The sequence below is a fragment of the Pristis pectinata genome, chromosome 2 (genome assembly GCF_009764475.1).
Source record: "Pristis pectinata isolate sPriPec2 chromosome 2, sPriPec2.1.pri, whole genome shotgun sequence".
NCBI lineage: Eukaryota > Metazoa > Chordata > Chondrichthyes > Rhinopristiformes > Pristidae > Pristis > Pristis pectinata.
Window position 1 is genome coordinate 9,908,579 of NC_067406.1, and position 26,265 is coordinate 9,934,843.

Below are 26,265 nucleotides of genomic sequence, written 5' to 3' on the forward strand. Positions count from 1 at the left end.
CCTCAGCCTTGTACGCACCGGGAGAATAGTCCCAGCCTATCCAGTCTCTCCTTCTGACTCCCCTCCAGTTCCGGTAATGTCCTTGTGAATATTTTCTGTGCCCTTTCCAGCTCAATGACATCCTTCCTATACCTAGGCAACCAGAACTACACACAGTACGAGTGTGGTCTCACCATCATAGAACAGTACAGCACAGGAACAGGCCCTTCAGCCCAAAGATGAGCTTTTTAAACAATGTCCATTGGACCTAAATTTTAATCTAATGTATCTCTGCTTAGCTGATCTGTTCTCCATAATATCTGGGAAACTTCAACCAAGTACTCTTCCAAGTTCCATATCTCCTAAAAATGTAACTCAGAATCCATTTTGTCTACCTGCACTGCACTTCCCCTGTAGCTGTGACACTTTACTCTGTATTCTGTTTTGTCTTACCTTGTACTACCTCAATGCACTGTGTAATGAATTGATCTGTATGCAAGACAAGTTCTTCACTGTGCCTCAGTACAAGTGACAATAATAAACCAATTCCAATAGTGATTTTGGTCTGTGGAGGCCGAATCCAATTGCTCTTCCTTAAGGACTGAACTCCTCGTGGTACTTCAGGTGTAGTCCAACTAGGACTTTGAAAAGCCTTAGCATAACTTCAACCATTTGCTTAACCTAGAGGACTAGAATACAATACTGACAGAATAGAAATAATAATAGCACCACAAAAACAAATGCAATAATGACAGAGGGAACAATGCCAATAATAGAAGCAGTAATAATAAGACCAGTAACAATAGAAGTAATATCAGCATCAACAATAGCTCGAACAGCAATGACAGCTGCAACAACCAAGAAGAAGCAGACAGGCTGGTAGAATAGATGGATTCATGGGAGATGAAATTTAACACAGAAAAGTCTGGCATTCGTTTCATTAGAAAGAATGAGGCTAGACAATAATCTAGAAGAGACTATTCTAAATGGGGTATAGTGACAGAAAGCTATGAGGGTAATCAAAAACAAAAAAAAACCTGCAGAAATTAAAACACAATATTGGCCATATTCAGAGGGTCAGGCACCATCTGTGGAAGCGAAAAGGAACTAATGTTCCAGATCGATTTATCTTTCAATGTCAGTCAGAATCAGGTTCATTATCACTGACATATGTCACGAAATCTGTTGTTTTGCAGCAGCAGTACAGTGCAAGACATAAAGACATAAAATTACTATAAGTTGCGAAAATAAATAAATAGTGCAAAAGAGGAATAACAAGGTAGTGTTCATGGACCGTCTAGAAACCTGATGGTGGAGGGGAAGAAGCTGTTCCTGAAATGTTGAGTGTGGGTCTTCAGGCCTCCTCCCTTATAGTAGTAACATGAAGAAGACATGTCCCGGGTGGTGAGGGTCTTTAACGATGGATGCCACCTTCTTGAGGCGCCACCTTTTGAAGATATCCTCGATGGCAGGGAGGGTTGTGCCTGTGATGGAGCTGGCTGAGTCTACAACTCTCTGCAGCCTCTTTTGATCCTGCACATTGGAGCCTCCATACCAGGCAATGATGCAACCAGTCAGAATGCTCTCCACCATACATCTATAGAAATTTGCAAGAGTCTTTAGTGACTCTGCTAATGAATGGTCGGAGATGTTGAGGGTATATGTGCATTGTTCATTGAAAGTGACAGGATTGAAGATTATGGGATCCTGGGCTTTATAAATAGAGCCATAGAGAACAAGTGAAAGGAAGTCATGATGAACCATCACGTCAAACTAAATGGTTGAGCCACAACTGGTGTGTTTTATCAAATTCTGGATGCCACTCTTTGAGAATGATCTGAAGGCCTTAGAGAGAATTACCTATGTGATTCCAGAAATGAGGGACTTTAATTACTTGGAAACATTGAAGAATTTGGGATTTTTTTTTGAGAAAGAGGTATTTTAATATAGGAAGGGTATGGACAGAATGGGTAGAGGGGAACCATTTCCATCAGCAGAAGGATCATGAACTGGGGAACGTAAAAAGACTGGCATAAAAACTGTCATGAGAAAAATCTTTTTGTTTTGCAGCAAGTGGTTAGAATCTAGAATACACTGCTGGCGATGTAGGTTGTTGGGGGTTAGTGGAAACAGATTTGCTAGTGGCTTTCAAAAGGGAACTGCACAAGTACTTGAAAGTACTCAAAAGCAGAGGGTGGGAGAATGGGAATAGTTGGATTGTGTATTTATAGAACTAGCACTGAATTACCTCCTTCCATGCTTTCTGTAAATATCAACATGATTAATTTTTTTGATTACTCTCCTATACATTGTTCAGGGCAATTTGATTTGTGCACGCAAATCCCTAGTCTCTTTGGACCTCCACTAGCTTTTCATCTTAAAGTGTCCTGTTCTTTGGTTCCTGTATTAATTTATTAAGGTCATGTCTCTTCACAATTGCTGCTAATTTCCACCTTCAATCCACAGCCCTAAGCTTCTGACAGTTTTTTTTTGTGAAATTTAGATAAAGGGATTTTGCAGTTTGTAAGTATGCCGCATCATAGGGTTTTCCAAAGTTCACTCGGGTATCACTTCCTGAAAAATGTTAATTGACTGGGTCAGGCAGGGTCTTCCCCATTCTGAGTGTGTGTTAGCTGCTCTTTCCCTGCTTTGTAATCATACAGAGAATCTTTGTTTCTTCTGTGGATTGTCAAGATGTTGTCAAAAAATACGTATTGTTGCATTTTTTTGTCAATTTTGTACTTTAACTGCTGGGATGTTTTCAACAAGAACTTCCTCATGGTGACCATTAACTTTTTCTTGTCTGCCCAAGATGACCTCTTTTACCTCAAGATAATTTCCTTGTCCCTTTTTTAGCTGTTTAGGATCCTGATCATTTATCAATACTACTGGAGCTATATTTGATCTATAGAGAGCACAATTTTTGTATCTTGGTAATTGGTTTATTGTTGTTACATGTACCGGGATACAGCGAAGAGCTTTTGTTTGAATGCCATCCAGACCAAAGTCAAAGTCGAGTTTATTGTTGAGTATTCTCAAACTCAACTTTGACTATTCTGTACATAAGTACATTGATTTGTTCAGTTGTGTTCAGTTCTGGTCACCTCATTATAGGAAGGATGTGGAAGCTTTAGAGAGGGTGCCGAGGAGATTTACCAGGGTGCTGCCTAGATTGGAGAGCATGTCTTATGAGGATAGGTTGAGCGAGGTAGGGCTTCCCTCTTTGGAGTGAAGGAGGATGAGAGGTGTACAAGATGATAAGAGGCGTAGATTGAGTGGACAGTCAGACTTTTTCCCAGGGCGACAATGGCTAACACGAGGGGACATAATTTTAAGGTGATTGGAGGAAGGTATAAGGGGGATGTCAGAGGTAAGTTTTTTTTACACGGAGAGTGGTCGGTGCGTAGAACACACTGCCGGCAGAGGTTGTGGGGACAGATACATTAGGGACATTTAAGAGACTTAGATAGACACATAAATGATAGAAAAATAGGGGGCTATGTGGGAGGGTAGGGTTGGATAAATCTTAGAGCAGGATAAAATGTCGGCACAACATTGTCGGCTGAAGGGCCTGTACTGTGCTGTAGTGTTTTATGTTCTAAAAATTTCTCCTGCTCAGCTTAAACTTTTTGTTTTTGATACCTCTACTATGGGGAAAAAGATTTTGACAATATATCTGTCTCTCATAATTTTGCATACTTCTATCAGGTCACCCATCAGCCTTCTCTCCCGAGAAAACAACCAGGCCTATCCAATCCCTCCCCATAACTAAAGTCCTCTAAAGACACATATCTTTCATATAACCATACATTAACAAACGAGGCTCACCATTTGGTGAGCTGTAGACCACAGAATAGGGGCAGGCTGCTTGGCTGATCACACTCCAATCCATTTAAAACAAAATGTTACTCTCTTGTTAAAATGTTTCTTCAAGGATTGGTGTAAATGGGAGCTTGATGGTCAGCATGGACTTGATGGGCTGAAGGGCCTGTTTCCCTGTTCTTTGACCTCTGTGAAATTTAATTAGGCTGGTCTTCCTCACTGCATTCAGCTCCTTTGAAATTATTCAATCAGTGAAGGATAATTCCCAGAAAATGACCTAAATTTAATTTTTGTATCTAAATTTACATGCGAGCAAGGAATTTCATTGCACCCTGGTGTATATGACAATAAATTAATCTGAATCTTATCGCTCTGTTAGAGTTTGATGGAAAGGATTTGTATCCATATTTAAATCTAAGACACAAGTCCTTTTGCTTCCAATATTCAAATAATTATTTTCGCTGATTTATCAAGTTGTACTGAGGATTTGTTGAAGTATCAAATGAATAGGTCCCCTGGTGTAGTTTGACTTTTTTCTTTTAATATGTGAAATATGTAAGATAAGATATCTTTATCAGTCACATGTACATCGAAACACACAGTGAAATGCATCTTTTTGCGTAGAATGTTCTGGGGGCAGCCCGCAAGTGTCGCCACACTTCCGGCGCCAACATAGCGTGCCCACAACTTCCTAACCAGCACGTCTTTGGAATGTGGGAGGAAACTGGAGCACCCGGAGGAAACCCACGCGGACACGAGGAGAACGTACAAACTCCGTACAGACAGTGGCCGGAATTGAACCCGGGTCGCTGGCGCTGTAAAGCATTACGCTAAAGGCTACACTACCGTGCCTGTATAATGCATTTAGATGGGAATTTCTGACACCCCTGCTTTCTCCATTTCCCTCTTGTAGGCTGATTGAGCTTGCACCACAGTACTACCTTAGCAACCTACCAGCTAGCGAGAGCCGTGACCTGCTCGTGGAACTTCGGGAGAAGGTGAGCGGGACTGAACCACAGCCTGATGAAGAGGCAGAGGAAGCTCTGAAGGAAGAAGAAAATTTAGAAGCGGGCGAAAATGAGGAACTCTGCTTGCTTCAGTGAATGGAGAGAGAGAGATAATACCACCCAAAGGGACCAGTCACTAATGACAGCTGGCCGTCAACTTAACACGTACCACTACATGGGAACCAAATCCAGCATAGGAATATTTCCCGCACCATCTTGCTTCCTTATTAAAAAATCAACCAGATGAAGAGAATTTTGTTTTGCTTTCCCAAGTTGTGATCTGCCTAAAAGGGTGGTGATAACTGTAACGTTCTAAAGGGAGAAGGATAAAGACCTGCAAGGAAAAGTTTGGGGAACAGGAGTAATTGGATAGCACTTTCAAAGATCAGACAATTTGGATTGAAGGACTGTGTGATTCTGAGATTCTAGTCAGAAGATATTTTGGTTCAGAAAACAGTGAGTCACTTTCAGTTGAAAGTATTCCCTCCTGACCTATCTTTGTTTGCCTCTTCTCCTTCGAGTTAGAAACCTGAGGTTAGGTACACTGCCTTTTCTGGAGCTCACTGCAGAGTACATGTAAAGGTCCCGTGTGAAATGAATTTAGGCAATCTCAATCCATGTTCATTAATGGCCTATAACATAGAATTATCTTTTTTTTAATGTGATAGTGTGAATTCTGCTCTGGAAATAGTGAAATGCCTCGTAGATATGTGGGGGTATTCTGCTACTGAGATTGGCACTTAGGCAAATATTTAGCTGTTTTATCCTGCAGCTCAGTAGCATTTTACCTCATTACTTCTACCTAGGCAGTAGGGAAAAAACTCCCTTTCCCAAAACTAGCATCCTTCACTTAGAACACAAACAATAATTTCTTTAAAATGAAAGAATTGAAGTCAGAGGCTCATGATTTTTTAAAAAATCTACTGATAGCAGCACGAATTCTCTTAAAAGAATATCAGCTAGTTGCTTAAAAAGAACTGTGTTAGGAAATGGAGAGTGAATAATGATTAGTTAAGATGCCTAATGAAGACACGGTTTGTTATACGAAATGGCCTCTTTCTCTGGTGTATAACACGTCAAGGTTCATTGGCTGTTCTCCTCTTACTCCTTTTTGATAAGTAAATAGTACAGTTGGCCATGAAACCTCATCTCTACCATGGGAAAATTCTGTGTGGGCAGGTGTTTCTGTGTGTCTTTGCCTGTATTTGTATGTGTGTGTTTATCTGTGTCTGTGCATATTTGTAAGTCCAAATCAAAAAAATAATACTGTCCCTTGAAGTTTGCACATTAGACAAGTATAACTGGACAGAAGTAGTGTAGCAATACAAAAGTCTAATGCACTATTTGACTTTTTAAGAAGTTGGACACTAAATTGATTGTACAGTTATACAACTAGATTTGTAACTTTCTCCTTGACTCTTTGTAAATAGTTTGGTGGTTGTCTCAGTTTTTATATTTACACTCAAAACAGCATGTTTCCATTGGGAATATCCCAGAACTGAAATGCTAAAACAGCCAACTTGTCGGTTTCTGTCTGCAACAGGGTTCTGGAAATGGTCCCAGGTACAACCCAGAGTGATGCATGGAGGCACAAGACACTGCAGATGCTGGAATCTGGAGCGGAGAATCAAACTGCTTGAGGAACTCAGCAGGTCACGCAGCACCTGTGGAGAGAAATAGACCGTCAGTGTTTCGGGTCGAGACCCTTCATCTGGACCTGAAACGTCAACTGTCCGTTTCCCTCCATGGATGCTGCTTGACCCACTGAGTTTTTCCAGCTGTTTGTTTTTTGCTCCAATGTGATGCATACCTGACCTGGCAGTCATCATTGTTCAAGAGGACAGTGGTCCACTGCCATATAGTTATTCTGCCCATGCTTACTCTACATGGTTTACTTGGTGGGTAATGGCCAGAGGGTATGGGTTTCCATTCTGGTGATGTAAATGCATTGTCAGAACACCTTTCCATCCATAGAGTTTGTTCTTTAGATGCTTTTAATGGTTGATCTGCAGAACCTTTGCTTTGAACAGTACTGTAGCACAGTCTTGAAGTGCCCTATTTATTTCAGAACTCAACCACTTACAATACTTTTTCCTTATTTTTCCTAACGGAAGCCTTCATTGGAACTTTCAAACTTGGGAATCCTGGACTGGTAGCTAAAAGCAGACCCAATGCATTTGTTTAACTCCTCTGTTTTGGGTGTATGATTGCTCTAATACCGTTTCTTTACTTGCTGGGATCTCTCCAAATCTTGGGGCTGAAGGGGGATATGTGAATGGCCCCAAAACATTCAAGTAGGCACTACCACAAGGTGCAGTTTGTAACCTTATAGCAAAGTGGCCAGCCCTGTTCTCCCTGGCAAATAAATTCACAGTGTTGCTGTTGAGATTAGATTATGTGCTATATATTGGGTTAACTGCTCTCAATCTCTTTGCGGCTCTGTTGCTGTGGTTTATACAGGAGGGAAAATATCATCTGGAGTTCTCATTCTTGATCACTCTGCACCAGCCTATATTGGGGAAAGTTAATGAGGTGTTGAATGAGTTATAGATTGGACAGAGCTTATCAACTGGTGCACTGAAAGGCACTGTCTGATCTCGAGTATCATCCGCAGAAATTGAATCCAACTTGGGCATCAGGAAGAGTCAGAACAAGAAATATAAAATTACCTTTGCAGAGTCACATCTGCACCTTTTGGTGGTGATGGAGCCAAAGTTTTATTATCACAAAATATGAATAATTGTGAATTGTTTTATATTATGATTTTAAAAGATCAATGTGTTGAGCTACTGTCTCTCAACTACAAATATTAGCACTGTAGAGTTGATTGTTATGTATATCCACTACAAGCTTTAAAATCAATATTTTAACATTGTCCAATTGAGACTGTTCTAAATAATATTTTATTTTCCTTTGGCATTGCAACACCAGTTCTCAATCATTTCGTCTCGAGGGTGGGTTCAGAGGAAACTCAATTAATGTGCAGGCCAAGTTATCTCTGATATTGTTCTGCTGCTGAAGAAGTTGTAGAGCAACCTCTTTCAGACCTAGTGTAACCCAAAAGATTCACGAGTCCAGCTTGTCAGGCAATCACATGTTTTCAGGATTCAGTGAAGTTGGCGCGTCTCCTGCTCTGGATTAAGGAAACAACTCGAGGGAGACTTCAACTCTGAACGTCTGAGTTGCTCCACATCTGTTGATGCCATTGCAGATAGGGTTTTAAATGGTGATTGGAACTTCTAGTCAGAAGTGATTTAGATAATTGAAGTGTTAAGCATATGTTCCAAAACTCGGTTTCATTTTAACCGCGACAGGGTGTGCAATTTAAGGCAAAAGAATTTCGCCTATCAAGCAAAGAAATCAAATTGATGTAACTTCATAATTTCCTTTGCAAAAAATGATCATTTATTCCAGATAACTCTTTGTAACTACAGCTAAGAAGTAAATCGGTGAATTAATGAGTAGATCTGCAAAGAGCAGCTTGCAAATAGACACATTTGTATTGAGCTTCACGTCTCAATGAGCTGTAGCACGTTTCACTTTCTTGCTCATTAAGGGGTGCTTTAAATGCATGTGGATCATTTTCTAGGATGTCAAATCTTCCGCTGGTCTTGGAAGTTCTCGCCTTGGGGATGGAGGAAAGTTAATGTTTCCAATGAAGTAGAAAACAAATTAAGGTCAGTTCCTACAACAAAGTCATCAGTATATCACTGGATTTGTTGGGGGAGTGGCATGGTGGAAGTTTTTAATTTGCAAATGACGACTTAGCTTTGGACAGCAGGGTCCATACATTTGAAATCAAGGAATCATTAGTCAGGAATAACTCAGTAAAACTTCGACATTGTTTCCAAGTGAAAGCTTTATAATTTATTTGAAAGGAACTGACATCGTGCTTCTTCACACACAATTTTAGGACTTTTGTCCTTACGTAATTTATTTTCTGTATGTGCCAATTGCACAGATGGTGAATTCTGCTGTGCTATTGAATTTGGAGCTAACTGAAAATATTAGGTGTTGCTGCTATATTTATTTTGGTTCATTCTCTTTCTCTCTTTTGCCATTTCTAGAATACATGTCATAAGCACACATGGAAATTTCCTTTGAATCAAGGAAGAAATTTGCTGTAAACTTTTAGCCTATTACAAAATTGTTGTACTTTTATGAATGTCATGCGGACAATATCAAAAATTAAGTAATAAATTTCAATGGTGGCGGAATTGTCAATTTTAATGATTACAAGATGAAACAAAAACCCTTTCTTGTTTTGTTTTCTTTTAACAGAGTGCCTGTTACATTGGAAAATCACAAGTCTGTGTCTGCAACTGATAACTTCACTGTAGCATTCCCACTATCGTAAGTGGACTTGTCCCTCAAGTGGACTGTGCTCACATGTTTCTACAGTGACATAGTCTTTGGTTATAACAGTCTTACTCCTTTGTGTTTTGAACTGTAAATGCAATAAACATTCAATGCTTTGACTGCAAGGGAAAGGGAAATTCTCGGAGCTAGCATAATAGCCAAGTACAAAAGAAATTTGTTGTGATTGTGCAGGACCAATTTTCACAGGTCCCAGGACATTGATGCAGGAATTGCTTAGGGCATTGTCTACACTGTAGAAGAGGCTGAATGCTTCAATTACATAAGACCACAAGGAAATAGGCACAGGAGTAGGTCACCAGGCTCCTTAAGCCTACCCTGCTGTTCAATCTGATCGAGGCTGATCTGCCCCAGGCCTCAACTCCTCTGTTGTGCTAGTTTCCCCCAGCTCTCAATAATCCAATCATTCTAAAATGTATCTACATCCTCCAATGATGTAGCCTCCACAGCCCTCTGGTCTAGACAATTCTAGAGGTTCACCACTTTCTATGAGAAGAAATTACTATTTTACATGACTGTCCCCTTTAAGACTTGCCCACTAATGAAAACAGCTCAACATTATCCCTGTCATGACCCCTCAGGATCTTATATATTTCAATAAGATTATCCCCATTCTTCAAAACCAAAGAATACAGATCCATACTCTTTTAGCCCCTCGTGATGGAATAACCTTCACCTTCCAGTTATTAGCCCAGTGAATCTCATCTGCACTACCTCCAATGGTAACATATCCGTTCTTGAACAAAGCAGCCAGAACTGCACAGAACTCCAGGTTTGGCCTCACCAACACACTTTACAATTGTAACAATACTACTTCCCTTTTTCTAAAGTCCAGACCCCTTGCAATAAAGACAAATGTGTCATTTGCCTTTCTCACTACTTCATGCACCCGCTTGCTAACTTTTCAGAATCAAATTCATTATCACTGCTTATATGACGTGAAATGTGTTGTTCTGCCGCAGCAATACAGTGCAAAGACATAAAAATTACTATAAATTACAAAATAAATAAATAGAGCAAAAACAAAGGAATAATGGGGTAGTGTTCATGGACCATTCAGAAATCTGATGGAGGGGAAGAAGCTCTTCCTAAATCATTGAGTGTGGGTCTTCAAGCTCTTTTCTCTCTTTCATTAAACTTTACCAACTTTCTGCCCACTCACTCAACTTACCCTGTTGCAGGATCCAAATCACTCCATCCCATCCACTTCTGAGTTGTCAGTGAGTTTGGATACCTTACACCCTGCTCCTTTCAGGTTGTTAATCGAAATAATTGAGGGCTAAGAACTACTCCTTGAGGCACTCCACGATTTATATCCTCCCTGCCTGAAAATGACCCATTTATTCTGAATCTGTCTTCTGTGTGATGACCAGTTTTCAATCAATGCTTACATACTTCCTTATACCATGAGCAATACCAGAAAAGCAGCTTCCCCTCCTTGGTAAAGCAGTCAACGTAATCAAGGACCACTTCCCCACCCCCCCGCCGCAAATGGGCAGAAGATACAAAAGCCTGAAAGCACGTACCTCCAGGCTCAAGGACAGCTTCTGTCCTGATGTTATAAGGCTATTGAACAGACCTCTTGTACAATAAGATGGACACTTGACCTCACAGTCTACCTCGTCATGGCCCTTGCACCTTATTGTCTGCCTGCACTGCACTGCACTTTCTCAGTACCTGTAACACTATATTCTGCATTCTGTTATTGCATTTCCCTTGTACTACCTCGATGTATTGATGTGATGGCATGCAAAACAAAGCTTTTCACTGTACCTTGGTACATTTGACGATAATAATAAAATTTACCAAATTAACTCGTGCACCAGCCTTTTATGTGACACCTTGCTAAATGCCTTCTGGAAATGTTGAGCTTCAGTCAGATCTCCATGGTTAATGGTAATTGGTTTATTATTGTCACGTACTGAGATATGCTGAAAAGCTTTAGTTTGTGTGCCATCCAGACAGATCATAAGTACATCAAGGTAGGACAAAAGGAAATAAAAACACTCCAGAGTACAGCATTACAGTTACAGGGAAAGTGCAGTGCAGGTAGACAAATAAAGTGCAAGGGCCACAACACGGTAGATTGAGAGATTAAGAGTACATCTTTATATGAGGTCTGTTATAACCTTCTGTTGTAAGAGTATTAAAACAGAAGGATAGAAGCTGTCCTGATGGTACATATTCTCAAGCTTTTGCATCTTCTGCCCAATGGGAGGAGGGATAAATTGGTAAATTGGTTTATTATTGTCAGATGTACTGAGGTACAGTGAAAAACTTTGTTTAGCATGCCATCCATACAGATAATTTCATTACAACAATGCATTGCGGTAGTACAAGAGAAAACAATAACAGAATGCAGAATAAAGTGTTACAGGTACAGTGCAGGCAGACAATAAGGTGCAAGGCCATGCCGAGGTAGATTGTAAGGTCAACAGTCCATCTTATCGTACTAAGGGTCCTTGAGCCTGGTGGTACTGACTATTGTACTGTCTGTCTGATGGGAGGGGGGAAGAGAGAATGTCCAGGGTGGGAGGGGTTTTTGATTATGTTGGCTGCTTTACTGAGACAGCGAGAAGTGTGTACAGAGTCCATGGAGGGGAGGCTGGTGATGTGCTGAGCTGTGTCCACAACTCTGGAATTTCTTGTGGTCACGGGCGGAGCAGTTGCCGTATCAAGCTGTGATGCATCTGGATAGGATGCTTTCTATGGTGCATCAATAAAAATTGGTGAGGGTCAAAGGGGACATGCCAAATTTCTTTGAGAGAGATAAGATATCTTTATTAGTCACATGTCCATCGAAACACACAGTGAACTGCATCTTTTGCTTAGAGTGTTCTGTGGGCAGCCCACAAGTGTCGCCACGCTTCTGGCGCCAACGTAGCATGCCCACAACTTCCTAACCCGTACGTCTTTGGAACGTGGGAGGAAACCGGAGCACCCGGAGGAAACCCACGCAGACACGGGGAGAACATACAAACTCCTTACAGACAGTGGCCGGAATTGAACCCGGGTTGCTGACGCTGTAAAGCATTACGCTCACCGCTAATTTATTTGAAGAGAGAACAACTGGGGTGGGAGAGGTCCTTGATGAAGCAACCTTACCAATCTGACGCAAGACATGATATTATGAGACACAAGAAACTGCAGATGCTGGAATCTGGAGCAACACACGAAAGCGCTGGAGGCACTCAGTGGATCAGGCAGCATCTATGGAGGGAATTAGACAGTTGACGTTCAAGACCCTTCATTTGTCTGGAATAAATAGTGCCATACATTGTTTGAGTTATACATACCAGATAATGAGAGAATCCACCAAACCTCTGACAACGCCACTGTAGAGATCCTCCGCAGTATAGTCTTGGAACAATGGTGGAGGGCTAACTGTTGATCAGAAGCCTAACTGACTCTGTTGTAACTGTGTAGCAGTCGGGTCAGAGATATTGCAGCAAATTAACCTGAGCCATCAAAGCCTCCCCAGCATTGACAAGTGTGATGGAACGTTGACTTTTTTCATTCTTGGTACCCCACCGCTGAAGTGTCTTGGTCTCTTCTGGCAGTGAACAGGTTTCCGGCAGCCCCCCGCTGTTATCTGCCCCCTCTCCCTCTTTGTCACAGTGCATGCTACTATCAGCACTATGGCAAATTGATTACCTTTTATGAAAAGGTTGCTAGGACTCTACCTAATTTATAGGTAGAGGTTGGGCAGGCTAGGACTTTGAGGAAAAAAACATCAGCCATGATTGAATGGCAGAGCTGACTTGATGGGCCAAATGGCCTAATTCTGCTCCTATATCTTATGGTCTTATTTCTTGGAGTGTAGGAGATTGAGAGGTGATCTTACCAGAGGTGTATAAAATCATGAGGGGCATAGATAGGGTGAATGTGCACCATCTTTTTTCCCAGGGAAAGGAAACCAAAAACTAAAGGGCATAGATTTAACGTGAGAGGGGAAAGGTTTAAAAGGGACCCGAGGTGCAACTTCTTCACGCAGAGGGTGGTGCGCGCATGGAACAAGCTGCCAGAAGAAGTGGTTGAGGCAGGTACAACAACAACATTTAAAAGAACATGACCCCAATAGCAGGGAGGGTTGTGCCTGTGATGGAGCTGGCTGAGTTTATGACCCTCTGCAGCCTCTTTCAATTCCATGCATTGGAGCATCCATACCAGGCGGTGATGCAACCAGTCAGAATGCTCTCCACTCTACATCTGTAGAAACTTGCAAGAGTCTTTGGTGACAGACCAAATCCCCTCAAACTCCTAATGAAGCAGAGCTGCTGGCATGCCTTCTTCATGATTGCATCAATGTGTTGGGCCCAGCATAGATCCTCTGAGATGTTGACGTCCAAGAACTTGAAACCGCTCACCCTTTCCACCACTGACCCCTCAATTAGGACTGGCGTGTGTCCTGAGGGCCTGTTTCTGTGCTGTCTGACTTCATGACACTTACCCAGTGAAACCAATTAGGAGAGCCATAGAATCACGTAGGAGATTGTTCAGCCCATTATCTCCATACTGGTCCAAAAAGAGCTCCCCAACCTAATCCCACCTTCTAACACTTGGTCCTTAGCCCTGTGGGTGAAGAGCTGTTCAAGTGCACATCCTCAGTTAAGAGAAGGGACTGGAGACACAAGAGACTGCAGAAGCTGGAATCTGGAGCATAAAGCAACCTCAGTGGGTCAGGCAGCATTTGTGGAGGGAAATGGACTCAGCATTTCAGGAGGCTGAGTCTGTTCTCTCTGGAGAAGGGAAGGTTAAGTGGGGACATGATTGAGGTATATAAAATTATGAAGGGTAGAGATAGGGTAGACTGCAGGAAAAATTTTTCCCTTACCTGACGTGAATGAAACAAGGATATAGATTCAGGGTAATGGGTGAGAGATTTAGAGGGGATCTGTGGGGGATCCAGAGTGATGGGTACCTGTAATACACAGAGTGGCGCAAGCAGTCGCTGACAGCATTAAAGTAGTGTATAGATGAGCACTTAAATTACCTAGGCATAAAAGATAAGATACCTTCATTAGTCACACGTACATGGAAACACACAATGAAATGCTTCTTTTGTGTAGAGTGTTCTAGGGGCAGCCCGCAAGATCACAAGACAAGGGAGCAGAAGTAGGCCATTCGGCCCATCGAGTCTGCTCCGAAGAAAAGGGAAAAAGAAATGAGAAATTGGGTGGGGGGTGTTGCCACGCTTCCAGCACCAACATTAGCATGCCCACAACTTCCTAACGTGTACATCTTTGGAATGTGGGAGGAAACCGGAGCGCCCGGAGGAAACCCACACAGACATGGGGAGAACATACAAGCTCCTTACAGACAGTGGCTGGATTTGAACCCGGGTGGCTGGCACAGTAAAGCATTACACTAACCGCTACATTACCATGCCTGCCATAAAAATCATGTTCCAGTCCAGGATCGAACTGGGGATCTTTCACACGTGAGGCGAATGTGATAACTGCTACACTGCAAAAGGCCAAGGGCCAAGTGCTAGAAGATGGGATGAATACAGGTGTGCCCGTTGGGGGGCATGGACTTGATGTGCTGAATGGCCTGTTTCCATGCTGTATGGCTCGATCACTACTGTATAAGTGATGTTATTTTGCCTCTATGACTGTCTCAGGCAATAAATTCCAGTTACCCACCACACTCTGAGAGAAACAATTTTCTTCCTTTCCATCCCAGTCCTATTTGCTCTATCTTTGTTCTATTGTTTTTATCTCAATGTCAAGGGGATAAAGACTCTTCCTATTTATCTGTCTGTGTGGAGATTCCACATTCTCCTGAGTCATGTGGATTTTCTCCAGGTGCTCTGGTTTCTTTCGACATCCCAAAGATGTGCTGGTTGGTAGGTTAATTGGGGGCAGAAAGTTGCTCCTAGTGTAGGTGTGTGGTCGGAGTATCTGAGGGAGATAATTAGCATCTGACAGAGAACAGACCGCAAGGAAATCAGCAGGGGCAACAGAAAAAGCATGGGGGACCTCAGTGGGTCAGGCAGCATCTATGGAGGGAAATGGACAGTCAACGTTTCGGGTCAAGACCCTCGTTATCCATTTCCATAATAAACCAATACCAATACCCTCCACTGCTTCACCCACTTCCAGCATCTGCAGTCTCTTGTGTCTCCAAAATAGGCAAGGGAATGTGATTGATGGGATTGCTCTGAGCCCTGGCAGAGATTAGATGAACTAAATAGGGCAGGCACGGTAGTGTAGCGGTAGGCGTAACACTATTACAGTGACAGCGACCTGGGTTCAATTCCGACCACTGGCTCTAAGGGGTTTGTACGTTCTCCCCGTGTCTGCGTGGGTTTCCTCCGGGTGCTCCGGTTTCCTCCCACATTCCAAAGGCGTATGGGTTAGGAAGTTGTGGGCATGCTATGTTGGTGCCGGAAGTGTGGCGACACTTGCGGGCTGCCCCCAGAACACTACGCAAAAGATGCATTTCACTGTGTGTTTCAATGTACATGTGACTAATAAAGATATCTCATCTTAACTCATCTTAGTTTCCTACAGTATAAAAAGGAAACATAAAAAATCCCACTGGCTTTTATTTTAAGACAGGCAGAACAGACTGCAGATGCTGGAATCTGGAGCAAAAAAAATCAAACTGCTGGTGAACTCAGTGGGTCAGGCAGCATCTGTGGAGGGAAATGGACCTTTGGGTTGAGACCCTTCATCTGGACTGAGAGATAGAGGGGACATAGCCAGTATAAAGAGGTGAGGGGAAGGGGTGGAGCTGGAGCTGGCAAGATTTTATTTTAAGTCCCAAGGTGATTAGTATCTGTCACAAGTAAATGTTAGAGACTATAGTGTTAATTTTAGTGACTAAAAGATTTACCAGGGTGTTGCCTGGACTTGGGGGCCTGAGTTACAGGGAGAGGTTGCGCAGACTAGGACTTTATTCCCTGGAATGCAGGATATTGAGGAGTCACCTAACAGAGGTATATAAGATCATGAGGGGCATAGACAGGGTGAAAGCACATGGTATTTTTTCAAGGGAGGGGGAGCTAAAAGCAAGAGGGCATAGGTTTAAAATCAGGCAAGAGATTTAAAAGGGACATCAGGGGCAACTTCTTCACGCAAAGGGTGGTGCGTATTAGGAATGAGCTGCCAGAAATGGTGGTTGAGGCGGGCAGCTTAGCAACATTTAAAAGCCATCTGGATTATTACATGGATAGGAGAGGTTTAGAGGGCTATAGGCCAAATGTGGGCAGGTGGGACTAGCTCGCTGGGCAATACAGTCAGCATGGACGAGTTGGGCTGGAGGGCCTGTTTCCGTGCTGTATGACTCTATGACTATTATTGAAGATGTGACAGCTTGGCACTTGGAAAAAGTCGAGGTGATCATGTTTGACCAATTTATCATACAATTGGATTTAGTACTTCACCAGGGTACAGCCACCACACATCAGCTTGTGAAAGTAAGTGATGATGTCAGCTGGTAAAGTACTAAATCCAACTGTACGATAATTTGGTCAAACATGATTACCTTGATTTTTTCCAAGTGCCCTGGTATCACATCATTAACAACACATTACACAGACCAAGAAGCTTAATGTGATGGTAATTACTACCATTAAGCCATTTCAACTTGCCTTATCACAGAATTCCCTTCATCCAACACATCCCTCCACATCTGCTCTCCTGCTGAAAGCTGACTTGCTTCTTGTTTGAGTCTAGATAAGATATCTTTATCAGCCACATGTACATCAAAATATACAGTGAAATACACCATTCAGTAGAGTATTCTGGGGCAGCCCGCAAGTGTCACCACGCTTCTGGCGCCAACATAGCATGCCCACAACTTCCTAACCCATACGTCTTTGGAATGTGGGAGGAAACCGGAGCACCCGGAAGAAACCCACGCAGACACAGGGAGAACATACAAACTCCTTACAGACAGCAGCCGGAATTGCACCCGGGTCGCTGGTGCTGTAATAGTGTTACGCCAACCGCTACGCTACCGTACCTGCCTCTGATGAAGGGTCTCAACCCAAAATGTCGACTGTCCATTTGTCCCACAGATGCTGCCTTACCTGCTGAGTTCCTCCAGCAGTTTCTTTTGTGCCCCAGACTCCAGCATCTGTAGTCTCTTGTGTCTCCTCTTGCATCTTGCTCTGGGCAGCACAGTGGTGAATCTAGCAGAACCATTGCATCACTGCACCAGAGAGCTGGGTTTGATCCTGACCTCGGGTGCTGCCTGTGTGGAGTTTGCACATACTCACGTGGGTAACCACATGGGTTTCCTCTGGTTGCTCTGGGTTCCACCGACATCCAAAAGACGTGTGGGTTGGTAGGTTAATTGCCACTGTAAATTGGTGAGTGGTAGAATCTGGGGTGGTAGTTGAGACAAAGTGAGAAGAATAGAAAATGTAGGATTATTGGTATTGGTTCATTATTGCCACTTGTACCAAGGTACAGTGAAAAGCTTAAATTTAAATTGGTAAATTGGTTTATTATTGTAACATGTACCAAGGTACAGTGAAAACTTTGTCTTGCGTACCGATCGTACAGATCAATTTATTACACAGTGCATTGAGGTAGTACAGGGTAAAGCAATAACAGAATGTGGAACGGACACACAACAATGCAGAATAAAGTGTTACAGTTCAGAGAAAGTGCAGTGCAGGCAGACAATAAGGTCGTAACAATATAGATTGTGAGGTCAAGAGTCCATCGTGCTAGGGAACTGTTCAATAGTCTTATAACGATATAGTGAGATAAAAGTTGTCCTTGAGCCTTGTGGTACGTGCTTTCAGGCTTTTGTATCTTCTGTCTAATGGGAGGGGGGAGAAGAGAGAATGTCTAGGATGGGTGGGATCTTGGATTATGTTGGCTGCTTTACCCTGGCAGTGAGAAGTGTAGATAGTGCCCATGGATGGGAAATACTCAAAAAGTGCTGGAGGAACTCAGCAGGTCAGGCAACATCCATGGAGGGAAATAAACAGTCGACGTTTTGGGCTGAGACCCTTCATCAGGACTGGAAAGGAAGAGGGCAGAAGCCAGAATAAGGAGGTGGGGGGAGCAGGAGGAGCACACACAGGCAGGGGATAGGTGAGTTCTTTGTGTCATCTGCAAATTTACGAACTCAGCCATCCATGTTTTCACCCAATATATTACAAACAGCAGAGGTCTCAATATGGATCCCTGAAGAACACCACTAGTCACAGACCTCCAGCCAGGATAAGACCCATAGACCACAGCCCTCTGTCTTCTATGGCCAAGCCAGTTCTGAATCCATATGGTCGTCACCATAGATCCCATGCATCTTAATCTTCTGGATGAGCCTCCCATGAGGGATCTTGTCGAATGCATTACTAAAATCCATGCAGGCAACATCCACAGATTTACCTTCATCGATCACCTTTGTCACCTCGTCAAAAAACTCAAGGACATGTCTATCCCACACAAACCCATGCTGACTGTCCCTAATTAGGCCATGGTTTTCCAAATTGCTTCCCTACCACTGATGTCAGACTCACAAATCCATAATTTACAGGATTATCCATAGTTCCCTTCTTGAATAAAGAACAAGATTAATTACTTGCCAGTCCTCCGGGACCTCATCTGTGGCTAGAGGAAAGATGAAGATCTTGGTCCAGCAATTTCATCTCTTTCCTCTCTCAATAACCTGGGGTATATTCCATCAGGCCCTGGGGACATATCCACCTTAATGTTCTTTAAGAGACCTAACGCTACGTCCTTCTTTATCTCAAAATGCCCTAGCATATTAGTATGCTTCACACTGATCTTATTATCCTCCACGTCCTTCTCATTGGTGAATACTGACGCAAATTACTCATTCAGGACCTTGCCCATATCCTTCGCTTCCAAGCATGTTTCCTCCTTTATCCTTGAGTGTTCCTACCCTCTCCCTCTTGGTCTTGATGTCTGTATAGAATGCCTTGGGGTTCTTCTTAATCCTGCTTGCCAAGGACTTTTCATGGCCCCTCCTGGCTCTCCTAATTCCCTTCTTGAATTCTTCTCTGGTTTCTTTATATTCCTCAAGGACCCTGTTCAATTTTAGCTTCGTAAACCTTACATATACTTCCTTTGTCTTCTTGACTATATTCACAACCTCTCTCGTCATCCAAGGTTCCCTTACCTTGCCATCCTTGTCCTTCCTTCTTACTGGAACATACCCGTCCTGTACTCTGTGCAGTTGGTCTTTAAACAATCTAAGCATGTCAGATATGGACTTGCCCAAAAACAGCGGTTCCCAATTTACTCTCCCTAGTTCCTGCTGAATGCTCTCGTAATTTTCCCGCCCTCAAGGTAATACTTTCTTGCAAAGTCCATACTTGTATATAGCTATCTTAAAAGTTAGAGAGTTGTGATCACAATTTCCTAAATGTTACCCCAATGAAAGGTTAGTCATCTGACCAGGCTCATTTTCCAATACAAAGTCCAATATGACTCTTCTGGTTGGACTATCCATATACTGTTTTAAGAAACTCTCCTGGATGCACCTAATAAATTCTACCTGATCTAACATCCATGGATAGCTCCAATATCTATGGATATAGAACATAGAACAGTACAGCACAGTACAGGCCCTTCAGCCCACGATGTTGTGCCGACCTACATAAACCTTATCCCCATTCAATCTATCCCCCCTCTCTACTTCACCTCCCATAACCCTTTATTTTTCTTTCATCCATGTGCATATCTAATAGTCTCTTAAATGGCCTTATCATATTGGCCCCTACCACCACCCCTGGCAGTGCATTCTAGGCACCCACCACTCCCTATGTAAAAAAAACCTACCTCTAACATCTCCCCTGTACTTTCCTCCACGCACCTTAAACAGGTGACCTCTAGTATTGGCATTATTAAGAATTATTATTATTAAGATATCTTTATTAGTCACATGTACATCGAAACACACAGTGAAATGCACTTTTTGCGTAGAGTGTTCCGGGGGGGCCGTAAGTGACGCCACGCTTCCGGCGCCAACATAGCATGCCCACAACTTCCTAACCCGTACCTCTTTTGGAATGTGGGAGGAAACTGGAGCAACTGGAGGAAACCCACGCAGACACAGGGAGAACGTACAAACTCCTTACAGACAGTGGCCGGAATTGAAACTGGGTTGCTGGCGCTGTAATAGCGTTATGCTAACCGCTACGCTACCGTGCCGCCCAAATACTTAACTGTCAGGAGTGGGATTCGAACCCACACCTCCAGTGAAGACTGCGACCTGAACGCAGCGTCTTCGACCACTTGGCCATCCTGATGACGACCATTGCCATTGCTACCCTGGGGAAAAGATGCTGGCTGTCCACTCTGTCTATGCCTCTCATAATCTTATATACCTCGATCAAATCTCCTATCATCCTCCGTTGCTCCAAAGAGAAAAGCCCTAACTCACTCAACCTCTCCTCATAAGACTTGCTCTCCAACCCAGATAGCATCCAAATCTCCTCTGCACCCTCTCCAAAGCTTCCACGCCCTTCCCATAATGTGGTGACCAGAACTAAACACAATATTCCGAGTGTGGTCTAAACAGAGTTTTATAGAGCTGCAACATTACTTCTCGGCTCTTGGACTCAATCCCCCGACTAATGAAGGCCTGCACACCTTCTTAACCACCCTATCTACTTGTGCGGCAACCTTGAGGGATCTATGTACTTGGACCCCAAGATCTCTCTGTTCTTCCACACTGCTAAGAATCCTGCCATTAACCACGTACTCTGACGTCAAGCTCGTTCTTCCAAAGTGCATCACTTCACATTTCTCTGGATTGAACTCCATCTGCCACTTCTCCGCTCAGCTCTGCATCCTGTTTAAATCCCATTGCAACCTACAACAACCTTCTTCACTATCTACTACAACAGCATCTGCAAACTAGGTGTCATCTGCAAACTTACCAACCCATCCTTCCCCTTCCTCATTTATAAAAATCACAAAGAGCAGGGGTCCCAGAACAGATCCCTGCAGAAGACCACGAGTCGCTGACCTCCAGGTTGAATACTCCCCTTCGACAACCACCCTCTGCCTTCTATGGGCAAGCCAATTTCAAATCCACACAGCCAATTTTCCATGGATCCCATACCTCATGACTTTCTGAATGAGCCTACCATGGGGAACATTGTCAAACACCTTGCTAAAATCCATATATACCACATCCACCACACTACCTTCATCAATTTTAATTTTTTTTTAAATTTTATTTACAGCGTGGTAACAGGCCCTTCCAGCCCAACGTGACTGCGCTGCCCATTTTAGACCCATATTAACCTACCCGTATGTCTTTTGGAATGTGGGAGGAAACCGGAGTACCCGGAGGAAACCCACACAGACACGGGAGAACGTACAAACTCCTTACAGATAGCGATGGGAATCGAACCCCGATCGCTGGCGCTATAATAGCGTCACACTAACCGCTACACTACCGTGCCGCCCAAATTGCCTTGTCACGTCCTCAAAAAACTCTGTTGGGCTTGTAAGGCACGACCTGCCTGTCACAAAGCCATGTCAACTATCCCCAATAAGATGATACTTCTCCAAATGCTCATAAATCCTGTCCCTAAGAATCCTTTCCAATAGTTTGCCCACCACTGATGTAAGACTCACTGGTCTATAATTTCTGGGATTATCCCTTTTACCTTTCTTGAACAATGGAACAATGTTTGCCATCCTCCAATCCTCTGGTACCACTCCTGTGACCAGGAAGGACTCAAAGATCATCGTTAAACATAGAACATAGAACAGTACAGCACAATACAGGCCCTTCGGCCCACAATGTTGTGCCGACCTTTAAACCTCGCCTAAGACTATTTAACCCCTTCCTCCCACATATCCCTCGATTTTAAATTCCTCCATATGCTTATCTAGTAATCCCTTAAATTTGACCAATGTACCTGCCTCCACCACTGCCCCAGGCAGGGCATTCCATGCCCCAACCACTCTCTGGGTAAAAAACCTTCCTCTGATATCTCCCTTTGACTTCCCACCCATTACTTTAAAGCCATGGCCTCTTGTATTGAGCATTGGTGCCCTGGGAAAGAGGCGCTGGCTGTCCACTCTATCTATTCCTCTTAATATTTCATACACCTCTATCATGTCTCCTCTCATCCTCCTTCTCTCCAAAGAGTAAAGCCCTAGCTCCCTTAGTCTCTCCTCATAATGCATACTCTCTAAACCAGGCAGCATCCTGGTAAATCTCCTCTGCACCCTTTCCAACGCTTCCACATCCAATGCTGCAGCCTGGAGTTAATGCTCCAGCAATCTCTTCCCTCACTTCCCATAGTACCCTGGGGTATATCCTGTCTGACCCCAGGGACTTATCTATCCTAATGTTCTTTAGTAGCTCCAACATTGCTTCTTTCTTAAGCTCGACATTCTCCAACACATTTACCTGTTCTACGCTAACCTCACATTCGTCTCTCCCTGGTGAGCAAAATATTCATTCAGGACCTCCCCTACATCCTTCGCCTCCAGTCACATTTCTCCCCCTTATCCCTGAAGCGGTCCTACCCTCACCCTAGTTATCCTTTTGTTCCTCAAATACGTGTAGAACTCCTTGGGGTTTTCCTTAATCCGACCTGCCAAAGCCTTCTCATGTCCCCTTCTAGATCTCTTAAGTCCCTTCTTAAGCTCCTTCCTGGCTACCTTATAAATCTCGAGAGCCCTATCTGATTTTTGCTTCCTGAACCTTAAATATGCTTCCTTTGTCCTCTTGACTAAACCTTCCACCTCTCTTGTTAACCATGGTTCCTTCACCCTACCATCCTTTCCTTGCCTCAGCGGGACAAACCTATCTATAACTCCATGTAAGTGGTCCCTAAGCAACCTCCACATTTCTGCGGTGCATTTACCGGAGAACATCTGTTCCCAGTTTACGCTCCTAAGTTCCTGCCTAATACCATTCTGCCTCAATTAAATATTTTCCCATAATGTCTGCTCCTATCTTTGTCTATGGCTATGCTAAAGGTCAGGGAGTTATGGTCACAATCCCCAAAATGCTCGCCCACCGAGAGGTCTGACACCTGACCAGGTTCATTGCCTAGTACCAGATCCAGCATGGCCTCTCTAGTCAGCCTGTCCACATACTGTGTCAGGAATTCTTCCTGTACACACCTAACAAATTCTGCTCCATCTAAACCTTTTGCACAAGGGAGTTGCCAATGAATATTAGGGAAGTTGAAATCACCCATGAGAACAACCCTGTTATTTTTGCACCTTTCCAAAATCTGCCTAGTTATCTACTCCTCAGTCCCAGTGGCTATTTTGGGGCCTATAGTTCTGGTCACCTCACTACAGGAAGGATGTGGAAGCCATAGAAAGGGTGCAGAGGAGATTTACAAGGATGCTGCCTGGAATGCGGAGCATGCATTGAGGGAACTCGGCCTTTTCTTCTTGGAGAGATAGAGGATGAGGGGGGACCTGATAGAGGAATATAAGATGACGAGAGGCTTTGATTGGGTAGATAGTCAGAGGCTTTTCCCCAGGGATGAAATGGTGGCCACAAGAGGACATAGGTTTAAGGTGCTGGGGAGTAGGTATAGAGGAGATGTCAGGGGTAATTTTTTTACTCAGAGAGTGGTGAGTGCGTGGAATGGGCTGCCGGCAATGGTGGTGGAGGCGGATACGATAGGGTCTTTTAAGAGACTGTTGGATAGGTACATGGAGCTGAGCAAAATAGAGGGCTATGTGTAAGCCTGGTAATTTCTAGGGTAGGGACATGTTCCGCACAGCTTTGTGGGCTGAAGGGCCTGAATTGTGCTGTAGTTTTTCTATGTTTCTATAGAATGGAGTGATTGTTCCCTTCCTGGTTGCTGACTTCCATCCACACTGACTCAGTAGACAATCCCTCCACAATGTCCTCTGTTCTATGCAAAGAAAATTAATATCAAAGAAAGCAAGAGAACCTACCAGAAGCCTCCACTCACCTTCTCCACCTCATTACACCTAAGCCTCTTTTGCCAAAGCCTCAGCTCCCCACTCTAACACTGTCCACTGTCACAATGACCGCTCTGCTAACCCTATCTTCTTTTTATTGGCAGCTGCTTCCTAATTATTCAATTAGCTAATCAACAAGCCTATCAACTCACCACAGCAACAAGAACAACAACAGGCCTACCTTTTGAAACTGCTTCCTACTCTTGTTCTCGCTCTTGCTCTTGTTCTCGCGGTAGTCACCACGGCAACCTGTGGTGTATCACAGACCTTTACTGCAGGACTTACCTCTCAACCTTCAGAAATCTTCTCCAACTTGATAAAAGATCAGAACCAAATACTGGAACAGGATTAAGGAGGCACAGCAGTTAGGGGCGCCGCCATATTTTCAAAGTTTGTTCAATGCCACCTTAAAGTGGAAGCAAATATTGGTAAGTGAAAAACGTAATGGCACAATGGTGACCTTTGAAAACCAGATGTCACAGTCTTGGCATTAAAGGAGATAAATGAGATGGTGATGCATATCCATAGATCCCTGAAAGTTGCCTCACAGGTGGATAAGGCCGTTAAGAAAGCTTATGGGGTGTTGGCTTTCATAAGTCGAGAGATCGAGTTTAAGAGCTGCGAGGTAATGATGCAGCTCTACAAAACTCTGGTTAGACCAAACGTAGAGTACTGTGTCCAGTTCTGGTCGCCTCATTATAAGAAGGATGTGGAAGTGTTGGAAAGGGTGCAGAGGAGATTTACCAGGATGCTGCCTGGTTTAGAGAGTATGCATTATGAGGAGAGACTAAGGGAGCTAGGGCCTTACTCATTGGAGAGAAGAAGGATGAGGGGAGACATGATAGAGGTGTACAAAAGAGGAATAGATAGAGTGGACAGCCAGTGCCTCTTACCCAGGGCATCAATGCTCAATACAAGAGGCCATGGCTTTAAAGTAATGGGTGGGAATTTCAAGGGAGATATCAGAGGAAGGTTCTTTACCCAGAGAGTGGTTGGGGCATGGAATGCGCTGCCTGGGGTGGTGGTGGAGGCAGGTACATTGGTCAAATTCAAGAGATTGCTAAGTAAGCATATGGAGGAAATAAAATAGAGGGATATGTGGGAGGAAGGGGTTAGATAGTCTTAGGTGAGGTTTAAAGGTCGGCACAACATTGTGGGCCGAAGGGCCTGTATTGTGCTGTACTGTTCTATGTTCTATGTTCTGTTTTCCTCAGAAGGCTAAAGAAATTTGGCATGTCCCTTTTGACACTCACCAACTTTTATTGATGCACCATAGAAAGCATCCAATCTGGATGCATGATGGCTTGGTACGGCAACTGCTCTGCCCAGGACTGCAAGAAACTGCAGAGAGTTGTGGACACAGCCCAGCGCGTCACGGAAACCAGCCTCCCCTCCATGGACTCCATCTATACCTCTTGATGCCTTGGTGAAGCAGCCAGCATAATCAAAGACCCCACCCACCCGGGTCATTCTCCCTTCTCTCCTCTCCCATCAGGCAGAAGATACAGGACCCTGAGGGCACGTACCACCAGGCTCACGGACAGCTTCTATCCCACTGTGATAAGACTATTGAACAGTTCCCTTTTACGATGAGATGGACTCTTGACCTCACAATCTACCTTGTTTGACCTTGCACCTTATTGTCTACCTGCAACACACTTCCCTGTAGCTGTGACACTTTACTCTGTATTCTGTTACTGTTTTTACCCTGTACTACCTCAATGCACTGTGTAATGAATTGATCTGTATGAACAGTATGCGAGACAAGTTTGTCACTGTACCTAGGTACAAGTGACAATAATAAACCAATACCAAATATATGTACAGCAGGTGAATAATTTCAGGCTGAATGTAGCAATTGAAGAGGGAATGTTGTGTGTCTGATGCTGTGTGCCTGTGATGCTGCTGCAAGTTTTTCACTGCACCTGTGCATATGACAATAAACTCGACTTTGAAAGTAGAAAAGAAGTGATGTGAGAAGAAAGAATGGAAATTAACATAAAAGGGAACACAAAACTCTTATACGGGGTGCAAATAACTTTAAGATTTCTTTGTTAGTCACATGTACATCAAAACACACAGTAAAATGCATCTTTTGCATAGAGTGTTCTGGGGGCAGCCTGCAAGTGTTGCCACGCTTCCGGCGCCAACATAGCATGCCCACAACTTCCTAA

General features: G+C 43.5%; 1 protein-coding gene and 1 non-coding gene across 2 annotated transcripts in view; one reads left to right on the plus strand and one right to left on the minus strand.

The window, feature by feature from the left end:
* Positions 1-7,898, plus strand: part of LOC127567523 (putative pre-mRNA-splicing factor ATP-dependent RNA helicase DHX32) — a 93,517-nt gene extending 85,619 nt beyond the window's left edge. Inside the window, exon 12 of the mRNA XM_052010519.1 lies at positions 4,715-7,898. Coding sequence (XP_051866479.1) covers positions 4,715-4,904 — 190 coding nt within the window. The 3' untranslated portion in view covers positions 4,905-7,898. The remainder of the gene's footprint in view (positions 1-4,714) is intronic.
* Positions 7,899-20,341: 12,443 nt separating this feature from the next.
* Positions 20,342-20,424, minus strand: trnal-cag (transfer RNA leucine (anticodon CAG)). Its single transcript has one exon. It is a non-coding gene; the product is annotated as a tRNA-Leu (tRNA).
* Between the last annotated feature and the right edge of the window lie 5,841 nt (positions 20,425-26,265).